A 13,382-nucleotide genomic window follows, 5' to 3' on the forward strand; every position below is an offset into this window, starting at 1 on the left:
AATTAGGATTTGGGTTATTTGAGTACTCGAAAAAAAGGTGTCACGAACATTCAATTGTAAAATGCCCATCCCTATAACATACACATTAAACCGATCATATTCACCGTTTCAAACATTAACTTCCGCGCTGCATAGGTGTGGGATTCGTCTGTCTTTGTCATTTTAGTGCAATGAACTTCTTTAAAACAAGAGGTGTTGTGCCTGAATTCGACCCAAAGCCTACAAGGAAGTCTGCAGTGTTGAAAACGGTTGTATGAAACCAATCGGTATGTCAAGCAAAACCTCTCAACCTCTTAATTTCTATTCAGTTCGATTAACCAAAAATTCAGCGTCTGAACTGTGCGTCAGCCTCAACAAGGACTCTCCCAAAAATATCTTCAGACAAAACGTATCTGACCAGGGGTGTATTCAGAGTTAAAACATTCAGAACGTAGCAGATATAAATGTAATGGATAAAGATGCCATAATTCCCTATTCTAAGTAAGAGACAATCATATCGTTTTTTTTTACTGTAACCTCCTGAAGAGGCTCTACATCTACAGGCTTGTTTGTGATGTCACTTATGGGGACCTACAGTACAAACACATACCATCCAATCCTCACAACCCAACAGTAATCTCATTCTGCATCTGATGACGTCAGTGACATAAAGCTTCCTCCCCTTTAACATGTGAGTAGAGTGAATCTATATTGCAGATGCCAGCTCATTCATTCAAATGTGAGAAGTGTCATGTGAAAGTAAGGGACTCAAATATTGATCAAATGTATACGATGTAAAAAATCTCTACTTATTTTGCTTGATATGATAACAGACATGAAAATACAAGAGGACTGACAGACATTTTTTAAAAAAGGCACACAGATGTGCTTTAGTAGTGATTACTAAACTGCAAAATGAGCAAGTATCAAAAGTTGTGCAGGTTTGAAGCCATACCCTCAAGAGCCACCAAGGTATGTAGAACTTTTGTAACATGTTAAAATAATGAGATGACCAACATGACCACCAAATCCGAAGGTTTAAACCACATTTGGTTCCATCGTCGTTTTCTGTACGGACAGCACATTTTTATTGTAAACATTTAGTAAAAAAGGTTTCCCGCTTAGGAATGTACTGCATTGGTTTTAAAACAAACAAGCACGCATACACACAATCGCACACATACTAGGTAAAGTTTCTAAGGGGGGTGTTGATCAAGTGCTATTTCCTTGCTCTTGTTCAAATAACAGCATGGCGAGCTGGGAACGGGATCCCAGGCCATCCAGGTTGCTCTGGACACACCTGTGGTAGATGCCCTCACTGAGCTGCGGGTTACAGGCCTGGTGGCGGTACTTCTGGTGCAGAGCCGGCTCCACAGCCCTGAACACATGCAGGATGGAGTACTTGACAAACATGTCGTAGATATCCAAGGTCTCCATGATCTCCTCGTTCTCCTGCACGTCGGAGGCCATGCGCGTGCGCGTCACCATGTAGTCGGAGTTGTAGAAGCACGCCTCCTCGAAAGAACTGCGGTCAAAGTGTCCGGCGTCCTTGACCAGGTCTACTGTGGGTGGGGGCTCCTGGTTGTGGAAGGCGATGTCTGGGTTGTAGTCCTGGAAGTGGATTGGGAAGAACACCTGCCAGTTGTTGATGGAGTTCATGCGACAACGGTTGAGGAACTCGGAGTTGACGTTGGTGTTGACGTTGGTGATGAAGAACAGCGTGTCTACTGGGTGCTTCTTGGAAATGATGTCCATGAATTTGATTTGAGAAGGGGTTTCTGTCTTGACACTTATCCACAGGATCTTCACTGCCGGATACTTGCGTTCGTATACATTGATCTGCGCTTTAACACCGGTGAATATGTCATTCTGGTTGACCTGCTGGGCCTCGAATGGGTCGTAGATAAACAGTAAAGTCAAGATGGCGTTTTCACTGGTCTCAAACAAATTGGTGGCAAACACTTCTAGAAAATGGTTGACGGCACCCCGTTCCTGAAAAGTCAACGGTAAGATGATATGAACCCTGGTGGCCTCTGTGACATAAGGCATGGGGATGATCTCGATGCGACTCAGAGGACGCACCAGGTGGACCCTCTTGGTGATGGAGCGACTGCGGCCCTTCTGGTTGACTACCTCCAGCTGCAGGTCCAGTGTGTACTCCATGCCCCGAGTGGGATCAAAGCGGCGGTAGCCGTTGATCAGCTGCTGCTTCTTCAGGTGGAGGACAGGCTTGTACTTCTTGTTCAGCTCCCCCATGGCTATCTCGATGACGTCGGCAACATCCAACCGATCAATGCCACGCAGTTCACACTTGGGGGAGCCGTCAATGCATGAATACACCTGCTCCTCTGTGAAGTAGTCCCATCGGAGGACCTCAAAACGAGACTTCGGCTCAAACATAGGATTGATCCCAATGGGCCACTGGGCGCTCCGGTTGCCATCAAAAGCCACTTTGCTCACATTCTTTATCTCTGCCTGTGGACACATGAGATGTACAGATATAAAAATACCTCTAAAGTCATACTGACAGTGATACTGTACTGCTACAATTGAAGAGATTCTCCAGTACTTTCATATATGTTTCAGCCAGTAGTTCTGAAAGTAGTGCTCACGAGCCAAAAGTGGTCTTAGAAAATTGCATACCACGTCACATGCAGATATTTGCACATCATCTCTCTCTCTCCCTCTGCTGTGTGTACATCTTGTTAGCTGTCACTCAAATGGCGAGGGGCTGAATCTCATTGGCATGAACTCAAATTGCTAGGGAGCTGGCCCACGTGGGGAACATTTTGGGGAAAATGGCACCGCAAGGCTTCCAGAAAACTTTCAAACTAGGGAATTCTGCATGAATGAACTACACAACTCATCCAGCCCAAAGCAGGAGGTTTAAAAAAATACTAGTTGGCAAAGTTCCCAAGCATATCTTTAACTGCCCCTTATGTCCAACCAAGAAAACAGTCATTCACAAAACAAATATTCAACTGAAATAAGCCTTCAGCGCTTGATGTTAAATGAAAACAGACAGGGGAGACTGACCGTCGGTGTTCACTGAACAAAGGATGTTTTGTGGTGTTCAGGATCAGATCGTTTACCTGCAGCTTCTCGATCTCATCGTATGTCCTCTGAAGTTCGATTTCAGTGAAGTGTTTGTGTAGTCTGTACATCTGCTCAGGGTCAGATACCGGGTGGACAGTCAAGGCATTCTTAAACTGCACATTCTCCACCTTACTCGGATCCGAGTTCTTGCCCATCTCGTAATGGTAGTACTGCAGCCCCTGAAAACAAAACAAAAATGTACATACAGTACCAGTCAAAGGTTTGGACACACCTACTCATTCCAGAGTTTCTTTATTTTTTACATTGTAGAATAATAGTGAGGACATCAACTATGAAATAACGCATGGAATCAGGTGGTGTAGGTGGAGGCTTGACCCCTCACTGGCCAATCAGAAGCTGCTCCATGGCTAAATATGTGCTTGCTTCAAGTTGTGTATTTACGGTCTTTTATGTTTTGCGTTGTCATCAACGCTGATTTGAATGTATTTTGTTATAGCCTACTTTGTTAAATAGCCTACAGAAACAAAATAACAAAATGTATGTAGGCCTGTCCCATATTTGCTAAATATGTTGAACATGTTTGCAAGGCATATTGTTCTAAGAAGTAATTGCGACGGCTTCAATATGGAGATGTATTGTTTACCATAGCATTTTTCATTGATATATGGGTCTAGGCCAACTGTAAAATTGCATTGTCTGCCATGTCTGAACGACGGACATGCCAAACATTGTCAATAAGCAAGATTAAAGTCACTATTGACACGGCTTAAAAAGCGAGTGAATGATTATAAAAATCAAAACAGCTCGTTTTAAATAGGCCGTCTAAATATAGTTACAGCCACAACAACCGCTCCCTGTGAGGACATAATAGTGAGGCAATGTAGACTGGAGGGTTTTACGCACTTCCAAACTTTTCACAGGAGATCCAAGCAAAGATTCAAATTCAATATAAAGAGGGGGTGATGTCCCCTCATCATTATAGGCTACTGCTACCAAATATTATGTTTTATAAATCACATCCGCTCTACAGATCGTAGTCGCACTTCTCCAGAAATAGCAGACAGCTCCTAAATTGCATGCGAGCCATGGGCGCTCTCACCATGAAGCCAAGGACGTTGAATCATCCTAATAAAATATTTTTTTTTATATATATTTTTTAAAGATATATAAATACGAGAATCACCGACCGGCACATTTCTTATGGGCATATGGACATAGGAGGTTTTAGGCACGTCCAAAATAATAATGGGAGCTGGCTGAAATAATGTATGCACTCACTGTTTTGCTGCTTCCAAATTTGACCTTTTAGTAAAGCTTTGGGTGATTAAAGTTCATTTCAAAGCAGTCTACACAATGTGAGTTGTACTTCCACATAACACTCTCCCATGTTATTTCATCTGACTTTTCCCCTACTTCTCCTTTCTCCCTCCTGGAGTTGTGCTGGCCCTGAGGCAAGATGACCACGCAGCAGTGAAACAGGCCCTCCGTTTCTGTTCCAATACAGACTCTTAAACAAGATGGTTTCCTGCTCAAATGCCAGACCACAGGAGAAAAAAAAAAAAAAAAAAATGGAAGCCCAATTAAAGAGGGTATAGAACGTAACATGCCACAGAAAAAAAGTTTAGGCAAACTCAAACTGTCTTGCATTAACTACTCATTATGTAAAAAAAATTTACTTCTAAATAGTATTGCGGTAGAATGGTGTATAACTGGTGATATTGTTGGAACAAATGCAGGTGTAATGTGCATGCGGCCACACTATGGGCCAAAACGGGTAACATATACAAACAGATTAAATCAATGTAGTTATCTAAGGTGCACAGTCTTTAAACTGTCACTTGGACAAGCAGTGTGACTGTGACAGGGCTCCACTGGGTCCCTGACTGTCAGTGCAGAACAGGAGAAGCAAAGCTCCCCGTCACAGCAGAGGGGACAAGTACCCTCAGGGGCCACAGTGTGAAGACAGGCAATTCTGTCTCTACAGAGAATGCAGTGCTAAAACACTGGTGTTGTAACTCTGTTTTAGCACTAATATGGTGCAACATGCTTTATTCTATAGATGTCACTAGTATACACTTTACGGAGGCTACTTTTTAACTACAGATATAGTTTGGAAAGAAAGTGTTCTAACGTGAGGCTGGTGGATCTTGAAAGATGGCTCTTATGTTTTGATGTTGTAGTATATGGCCTTCAATCTTTACTATATGGTGTGCGTGTGTCTCAAGCGTTTACGGAGCAGGAACCAGCCGACTACACTGACAGATAATGAGTCAAGTTTATGAGGCTTCATAAAGTCAGGCTCCGTTTCATCTTTTTGGGGGGGGAGATGTCAACTGCCTCTCACTGGCTTGTAGTTTCTATTCAGAGCAGACCTGGGCCAAATACACATGTTCAATTCTTGAACGTCCACTTTTGTGACTATACATTGGTTCTATTGGACTGGACGAACTAAATGATGCGCAGCGCAAGTATTTGACATATTATGTATTCAACACAGCTCTGGTTTGTTGACACAAGAAACATTCACTTACTGAGAAACACTTGGGGATGCTTTTTCGGGCACAGATTAAGCCTAGTCGGGGCCTAAAAAAAAAAACTGAATAGAGAATCTCCTTACTGAATAGAGAATCTCCTTTAAACATGCTTCTTATTCTAGGACTAGGCCTAATCTATTTACGGGAAACATTCTCTTGGACAAAGGGATCATAAACCCATGGAACAGAACTCTCTTCATGGAACTCGTCTGTACAAGACAGTAGCAATACACAGCCTACCTCATGCTCATCCACACAGTTGGTGTTGGCATAATCAATGATGCATCTGCCCAGCCACTCGTCAGGCCTGGCGCTCAGGATGTCATTCCTACAGTTCTCCAGGAAGGGTTTGAGCCGGAGCAGCAGGGTACGGGACAGGAGGTATCCGAACCCACCGTAGCAGTACCTCCCCTCCATCTCCCCACCTATAAACTCCTCAGGGCTGCCCATGTAAAGCTCCCGGTCTATGCTCAGGTGATCCACCAGCTGTTTGATCCGGTCTGCCTCTGTGTAGGTGTCGTCCTGGGCCAGATAGAACCAGTCATACTCATGGACATAGTGCTCCAAGATGTACTTGATGGTCTGGAAAATGTTCCATATGAGCCTCTCGTCCCCATGGGTGACCACGAACATGCCGTGGGGCACTTTGCGGTTGCGCATGCCTGTGAAGAAGACCACAGTGTCCAGGTGGTGGCTGATGGTGCGGTTCACGGCCACTCCCATTGTGTTGATGGTGCTTTTGGACGTCAGGATCCCTACGAAGAGGCGCTCCCGGATCCCCAGCTCTGTACTGATGTACTTAGCCCTGGAAAGCATACACACTCATTAAAAAAAAAAGACGCGATCCTTAAATTGAAAACATTAAGTGTCATCCCAAAACACAGTTTCAGGAAAAAGTTGAGGGATGAGGCTGGACAAATGGAACCTAGGCTATGGATGCAAGGACCAATCATCCATGATATCAAAATGGTATTAAAACAGCGGTCGTTTACATTTACAAAACATTGGAGTTTATTTTTTGGGGTACGACAGTTGTACTAAGCTCATGAGGCATTTATGTTATATTCTTCAAGAATCAGATGGGTACATATCAATCCAAAAATGTATGTAGCAACTATGGATCGGCACGTTAAGCGATTGCTGCTATCTTCAATGGGAAAAGTTCAATCTAGAGAATCAAGTACAAAAAAAAACATACTATACAGAGATTTTGTACATATTTTTAAGAGTTCCTCGCAAAAGTATTCAGAACCATTGATTTCTTCACATTGTGTGTTACAAAGTGAGATTACAATTGATTTGTTCTTTTTTGGCAACAATTTATACATAATACTAATGTCCAAGTGGAAGGAAAAACTTGAACATTTAATATATTAATAGAAATTAAATAACAAATATATAGTCGTTGCATAAGCATCCAGCTCCCTATGTCAATACATGTTAGAAACACATTTGGCATCGATTACAGCTGCGAGTCAACTTGGGTAAGTCTATACTGTATGAGCTTTGCACACCTGGATTGTACAATATTTGCCCATTATTATTTTCAAAATTATTCAAGCTGGCAGAATTTTGGGGATCATGGCTAGACAGTCAATTTCAAGTCTTATCAAAGATTTAAGCAGATATACAGTCATGTGAAAAGTACGTACACGCCCTAGAAAGTATATAGATATTTTTATTTTACATAATTGGACACATGCATATTTGAGCTAAATTCCCACCACATTCGTTGAAAGGTAACCCAATTTAACAAACCACACACAAGAAAATTCACTTTGAAAATGTTACGCAATTAAAATAAACAAATGCATTTTCCTTATGCAGAAACAGTTAGTACACCCCTACCTTTACCATCATATAAAATGGCTAAAATTAGAACCAGGTGCAAGTGATTAGAAAATCATTGGAGAGAAATTTAGGAGGGTCCAGCCTTCCATTAAGATTAGAAACTTGGTCTGGTTCGGTCATAACCATATGGGTGTGTGGTAACACATCATGCCAAAAGCAAAATAACTATCCGAGGCCCTCAAAATAATAATAATTAATGCCCATGAGTCTGGGAGGGGTTACAAATGCATTTCCAAGCAATTTGAAGTACATCATTCCACTGTCCGACGGCTCATCTACAAATGGATAAAATTCCAGGCTACTGGCAATCTACCTAGGACAGGTCATCCCACCAAATTCAGCCCAAGATCTGACATGGGAGTTCAGGAAGGAAGAAGCCTCAAGACACAACTGACGTTTGCCAAACAACACCTGGGTAAAGACCAAAACTACTGGAACAATGTGCTCTGGACAGATGAGGTAAAGGTGAAGTTGTTTGGCCGCAATGCCAGACACCACGTTTGGCAAAAACGAAAGAACCTCATACTAACCATAAAGCATGGAGGCGGTGGCATTATGGTTTGGGGCTGCTTTGCTGCCTCAGGGCCTGGCCAACTTGCCATCATTGAGTCTAGAGGTCGACCGATTATGATTTTTCAACGCCGATACCGATTATTGGAGGGCCAAAAAATCAATTTAGCCTCAAATAAATAATGAAACATGTTCAATTTGGTTTAAATAACGCAAAAACAAAGTGTTGGAGAAGAAAGTAAAAGTGCAATATGTGCCATGTAAGAAAGCTAACGTTTAAGTTCCTTGCTCAGAACATGAGAACATATGAAAGCTGGTGGTTCCTTTTAACATGAGTCTTCAATATTCACAGGTAAGAAGTTTTAAGTTGTAGTTATTATAGGAATTATAGGACTATTTCTCTATACGATTTGTATTTCATATACCTTTGACTATTGGATGTTCTTATAGGCACTTTAGTATTGCCAGTGTAACAGTATAGCTTCCATCCCTCTCCTCGCCGCTACCTGGGCTCGAACCAGGAACACATCGACAACAGCCACCCTCGAAGCAGCGTTACCCATGCAGAGCAAGGGGAACAACTACTCCAAGTCTCAGAGCGAGTGACGTTTGAAACGCTATTAGCGCTTACCCCGCTAACTAGCTAGCCATTTCACATCGGTTACACCAGCCTAATCTCGGGAGTTCATAGGCTTGCAGTCATAAACAGCGCGATGCTTGAAGCATTGTGAAGAGCTGCTGGCAAAACGCACAAAAGTACTGTTTGAATGAATGCTTACGAGCCTGCTGGTGCCTACCATCGCTCAGTCAGACTGCTCTATCAAATCATAGACTTAATTATAACATAATAACACACAGAAATACGAGCCGTAGGTCATGAATATGGTCGAATCCGAAAACTATCATCTTGAAAACAAAACGTATTTTATCTAACGGGTGGCATCCATAAGTCTAAATATTCCTGTTACATTGCACAACCTTCAATGTTATGTCATAATTTTACGTAAAATTCTGGCAAATTAGTTCGCAATGAGCCAGGCGGCCCAAACTGTTGCATATACTCTGACTCTGCGTACAATGACCGCAAGAGAATGTACTTTTTCGCAAATGTGCACTGCATCGATTATATGCAACGCAGGACACGCTAGATAAACTAGTAATATCATCAACCATGTGTAGTTATAACTAGTGATTATGATTGATTGTTTTTTATAAGATAAGTTTAATGCTAGCTAGCAACTTACCTTGACTTCTTACTGCATTCGCGTAACAGGAGGGCTTCTCGTGAGGCAGGTGGTTAGAGCGTTGGACTAGTTAACCGTAAGGTTGCAAGATTGAATCCCTGGGCTGACAAGGTAAAAATCTGTCGTTCTATCCCTGAACAAGGCAGTTAACCCACCGTTCCTAGGCAGTCATTGAAAATAAGAATGTGTTCTTAACTGACTTGCCTAGTTAAATAAAGGTGTAAAAAAAAGATTTCCGATTGTTATGAAAACTTGAAGTCGCCCTAATTAAAAATCGGCCATTCCGATTAATCGGTCGACCTCTAATTGAGTCAACAATGAATTCTAGATTGTACCAGAGAATTCTTGGGGAGAATGTTGGGCCATCTGTCAAAAAGCTGAAGCTGAACCGAACATGGATCTTGCAACAGGACAATGATCCAAAACACAGAAGCAAAGCTGCAACAGAATGGCTCAAAAATAAGAAATTGAGGGGTTTGGAATGGCAAAACCCAGATCTCAATGCTATCGAAATGCTGTAGGGGGACTTGAAGCGGGCCATGCATGCAAGAAAGCCCTCGGAACATGACAGTTGAAGCAGTACTGTAGGAGAGTGGACAAAAATTCCTCCCAGGCAATGTAAGAGACTGATAGACAGTTAAAAGAAACAGCTACATTAAGTTATTTCAGCCAAAGGGGGAAACACAATCTATTGAAGCTAGGAGTGTACATTTGTTGATTTTTGATGAATAGATGATTGCAAAGTATAATCTTTTGGTGTATTTTGTAAATTAGGTTTCCTTTATCTGTCAATAGTGTTGAAGTGAAGATTACATATTCATCTGCCAAATATGTTTAAAAAATATTGAAAATCAGGGGCTGTGCCTACTTTTTCACATGACTAAGTCAAAACCGTAACTTGGCCACTCAGGAACATTCGCTGTCGTCTTGGAAATCCCAGTGTAGATTTGGCCTTGTGTTGTAGGCGATTGGCCTGCTGAAAGGTACATTCTTCTCCCAGTCTCTGGTGTAAAGCAGACTGAAGCAGGTTTTCCTCTAGGATTTAGCATGTGCTTAGCGCCATTCCATTTATTTTTATCCTTTAAAAAACACCTCAGTATTTGCCAATGGCAAGCATACCCATACCATGATGCAGCAACCACCATGCTCAAAAATAAAGAGGCAGTTCCTCTGATGTGCCGGATTTGCACCAAGCATAAGGCTTTGCATTTTGGCAAAAAAATGTATTCCTTTACAGGATTACTTTAGGGCCTCGTTGCATACAAGATAAAAGTTTTGGAATATTTAGGTCATTATTGTGGAGTCACTACAATGTTGTTTATTCATAATCAGTGTTCTACCATCACAGACATTGAACAATGTAGCCGTTCTAAAATCACCAATGGCCTCATGGTAACATCCCTGAGCAGAAGGACGATTATCTTTGATGTGTCTGGGTGGTTTAATATATAAACCCCACACAATTATTAACTTGACCATGCTTAGAGATATTCAATGTCTGATTTGTTATTGTTACCCATCTAACAATCACTGCCCTTCTTTATGAGGCTTATCAAAAGCTCCCGTGTCTTGGTAGTTAAATCTGTGCTTGAAATGCAATACTTCACTGAGGGACCATACAGATGTAGTATGTATGGGGCACAGATGAAGGGTTATTCATTCAAAAATCATTTCAACCGCTATCATTTCACACAGATTCCAAATTTGACTGCTGAACTAATTTAGGTTTTCCTAAACAAAGTGGATGAATACTTGTCACAACTATATTTTAGCTCTTAATTTATCAAAATGACAATTAAATCCATTTTAATCCCACTTTGAAGCAAAATGTGAAGAAATCCAAGGGGTCTGAATACTTTTGCAAGGCACTGTACGTAAACATACAGTACCAGTCAAAAGTTTTAGAACACCTACTCATTCAAGGGTTTCTCTTTATTTCTACATTGTAGAATAATAGTGAAGACATCAACACTATGAAATAACACATACGGAAACATGTAGTAACCTAAAAAGTGTTAAATCAAAATATATTTTATATTTGAGATTCTTCAAAGCAGCCACCCTTTGCCTTGACAGCTTTGTACAATCTTGGCATTCTCTCAACCAGCTTCATGAGGTAGTCACCTGGAAAGCATTTCAATTAACAGGTGTGCCTTCTTAAAAAGTTAATTTGTGGAATGTACTTCCTTCTTAATGTGTTTGAGCCAATCAGTAGGGGTGGTATACAGAAGATAACCCTATTTGGTAAAAGACCAAGTCCATAAATTGTCAAGAACAGCTCAAATAAGCAAAGAGAAACAACAGTCCATCATTACTTTAAGAAATGAAGGTCAGTCAATACCGAACATTAAGAACTTTGAAAGTTTCTTAAAGTGTAGTTGTAAAAAAAACATCAAGCGCTATGATGAAACTGGCTCGCACGAGGACTGCCACAGGAAAGGAAGACCCAGAGTTACCTCTGCTGCAGAAGATAAATTCATTACTGCACCTCAGATTGCAGCCCAGATGATTGCGTCACAGCGTTCAAGTAACAGACATCTCAACATCAACTGTTTAAAGGAGAGTGATGCTTCAGATTACCTGGCCTCCACAAATCACCCAACCTCAACACAATTGAGATGGTTTGGGACTGTTGGAAAAGCATTCCAGGTGAAGCTGGTTGAGAGAATAGTATAGTAGTACAAGTCAAAAGTTTGGACACCTACTCATTCCAGGGTTTGTATTTTTTTTACTATTTTCTACATTGTAGAATAATAGTGAAGACATCAAAACTATGAAATAACATATGGAATCATGTAGTAACCAAAAAGTGTTAAATCAAAATATATTTGAGATTCTTCAAAGTAGCCACCCTTTTCCTTGACAGCTTTGCACACGCTTGGTATATACTCACCAAGCGTGTGCAAAGCGGTCAAGGAAAAGGGTGGCTACTTTGAAGAATCTCAAATATATTTTGATTTGTTTTACACTTTTTCTTCACTAAATATATATATATTTACCAGTCAAAAGTTTGGTCACACCTACTCATTCAAGGGTTTTTGTTAAACTTGACTATTTTCTACATCCAGGGTAATACACAACTACACCATGGTGCAAAACTTGACTGTGCATGCTACACAAGGTTAGGCAAGCACATGACACCATATTAAAAGCAATTCTCCAAATATTCTTTCACATACAGTAGGTAGACTACATCAATAGAACTTTACTATAATTTGTTATGGCCAAAAATACTGTAGTCTGGTAGCTGGAGACTGAAGGGCACAGATATGGTGAAGGTTGTAAAATTAGTGATTTAGTTTCAGGAATGTTGGCCTTTCACAGATGTTTCTGTTTTAGTGGGCATAATAAAAGCAGACTCCAAGACGGACTGATTTCCAATGTAATGTTATATTGTTCATCAATTGCTAACTGATGTCGTTTAAGTGTGCTTGACATCTATGAGTTGAAAATAATGCCAAAAAAAAACAACTGACGAAGAAAGAGGTGAAAACCGCCACATGCCTAAATTAACCTAGGCTCGTAATATACCGCTGAAGGACAATTGGCAACATTGTAAGGAGTTTCTGGGAAAATTTACAATAAAATATCCATTCTGAAAAAAGTTGTGGGGCAATAGCGTCAGACAGTAAAACAGACTGTAGAAATCAACTGGAAAAATAAGATATAAGTAGGCTACACTGTTGAAGCATGTTTATAATAACACATTTGACCTTTTCGGGTTTTAAACATCTCTTTTGAATGCTTACCGAAAAAGTTGCTTTGTTTGGCTTTGTTGGACTGGTTTATATGGCACTATTCTTGGCTCAAAATCTTCCTCGGCATCCACTGTCGATATCGAATTGGGTCTCCTCGCTCCTTTTGAATTCCCATCTTGGGCCAAACGTATTTCTTCACTCGCTTTCCCGTCGAGGACACAAGTTTCCTCTACCCAATTCACACTAAGTAAACTTAAGGTAAATCCCAAAGAAACACCGATAATAACCGGCCCGATCGGCCTCAGCAGAGAAATAAACATTGCAAATCTCATTTTCAACGTTGACTATAGACTACGTAAGTCCTCTCGCCAGCCTACACCCACCCTAATGTGTGACTCTTTGGGTAATTATATACATCAATCCAAATAGAAAATATTAGCAGCTGGTTATATTTAAAAAGGACATCCTTCTCGACTAAAAAGATGTGGGCCTATGTAGCTTCTCCCTTG

The 13,382-nt window shown here is 41.0% G+C and overlaps 1 protein-coding gene across 1 annotated transcript; it reads right to left on the minus strand.

The window, feature by feature from the left end:
- Positions 1-499: 499 nt before the first annotated feature.
- On the minus strand, positions 500-13,382 carry LOC120058221 (chondroitin sulfate synthase 2-like). Its single transcript, XM_039006715.1, has 4 exons — positions 12,925-13,382; positions 5,811-6,375; positions 3,072-3,254; positions 500-2,454 (listed from the first exon to the last, which is right to left on the minus strand). Exons 1-4 carry the CDS (start codon positions 13,203-13,205, stop codon positions 1,192-1,194), a joined length of 2,292 nt encoding a protein of 763 aa, XP_038862643.1. The 5' UTR covers positions 13,206-13,382; the 3' UTR covers positions 500-1,191.

This window comes from Salvelinus namaycush, chromosome 13, assembly GCF_016432855.1.
Source record: "Salvelinus namaycush isolate Seneca chromosome 13, SaNama_1.0, whole genome shotgun sequence".
NCBI lineage: Eukaryota > Metazoa > Chordata > Actinopteri > Salmoniformes > Salmonidae > Salvelinus > Salvelinus namaycush.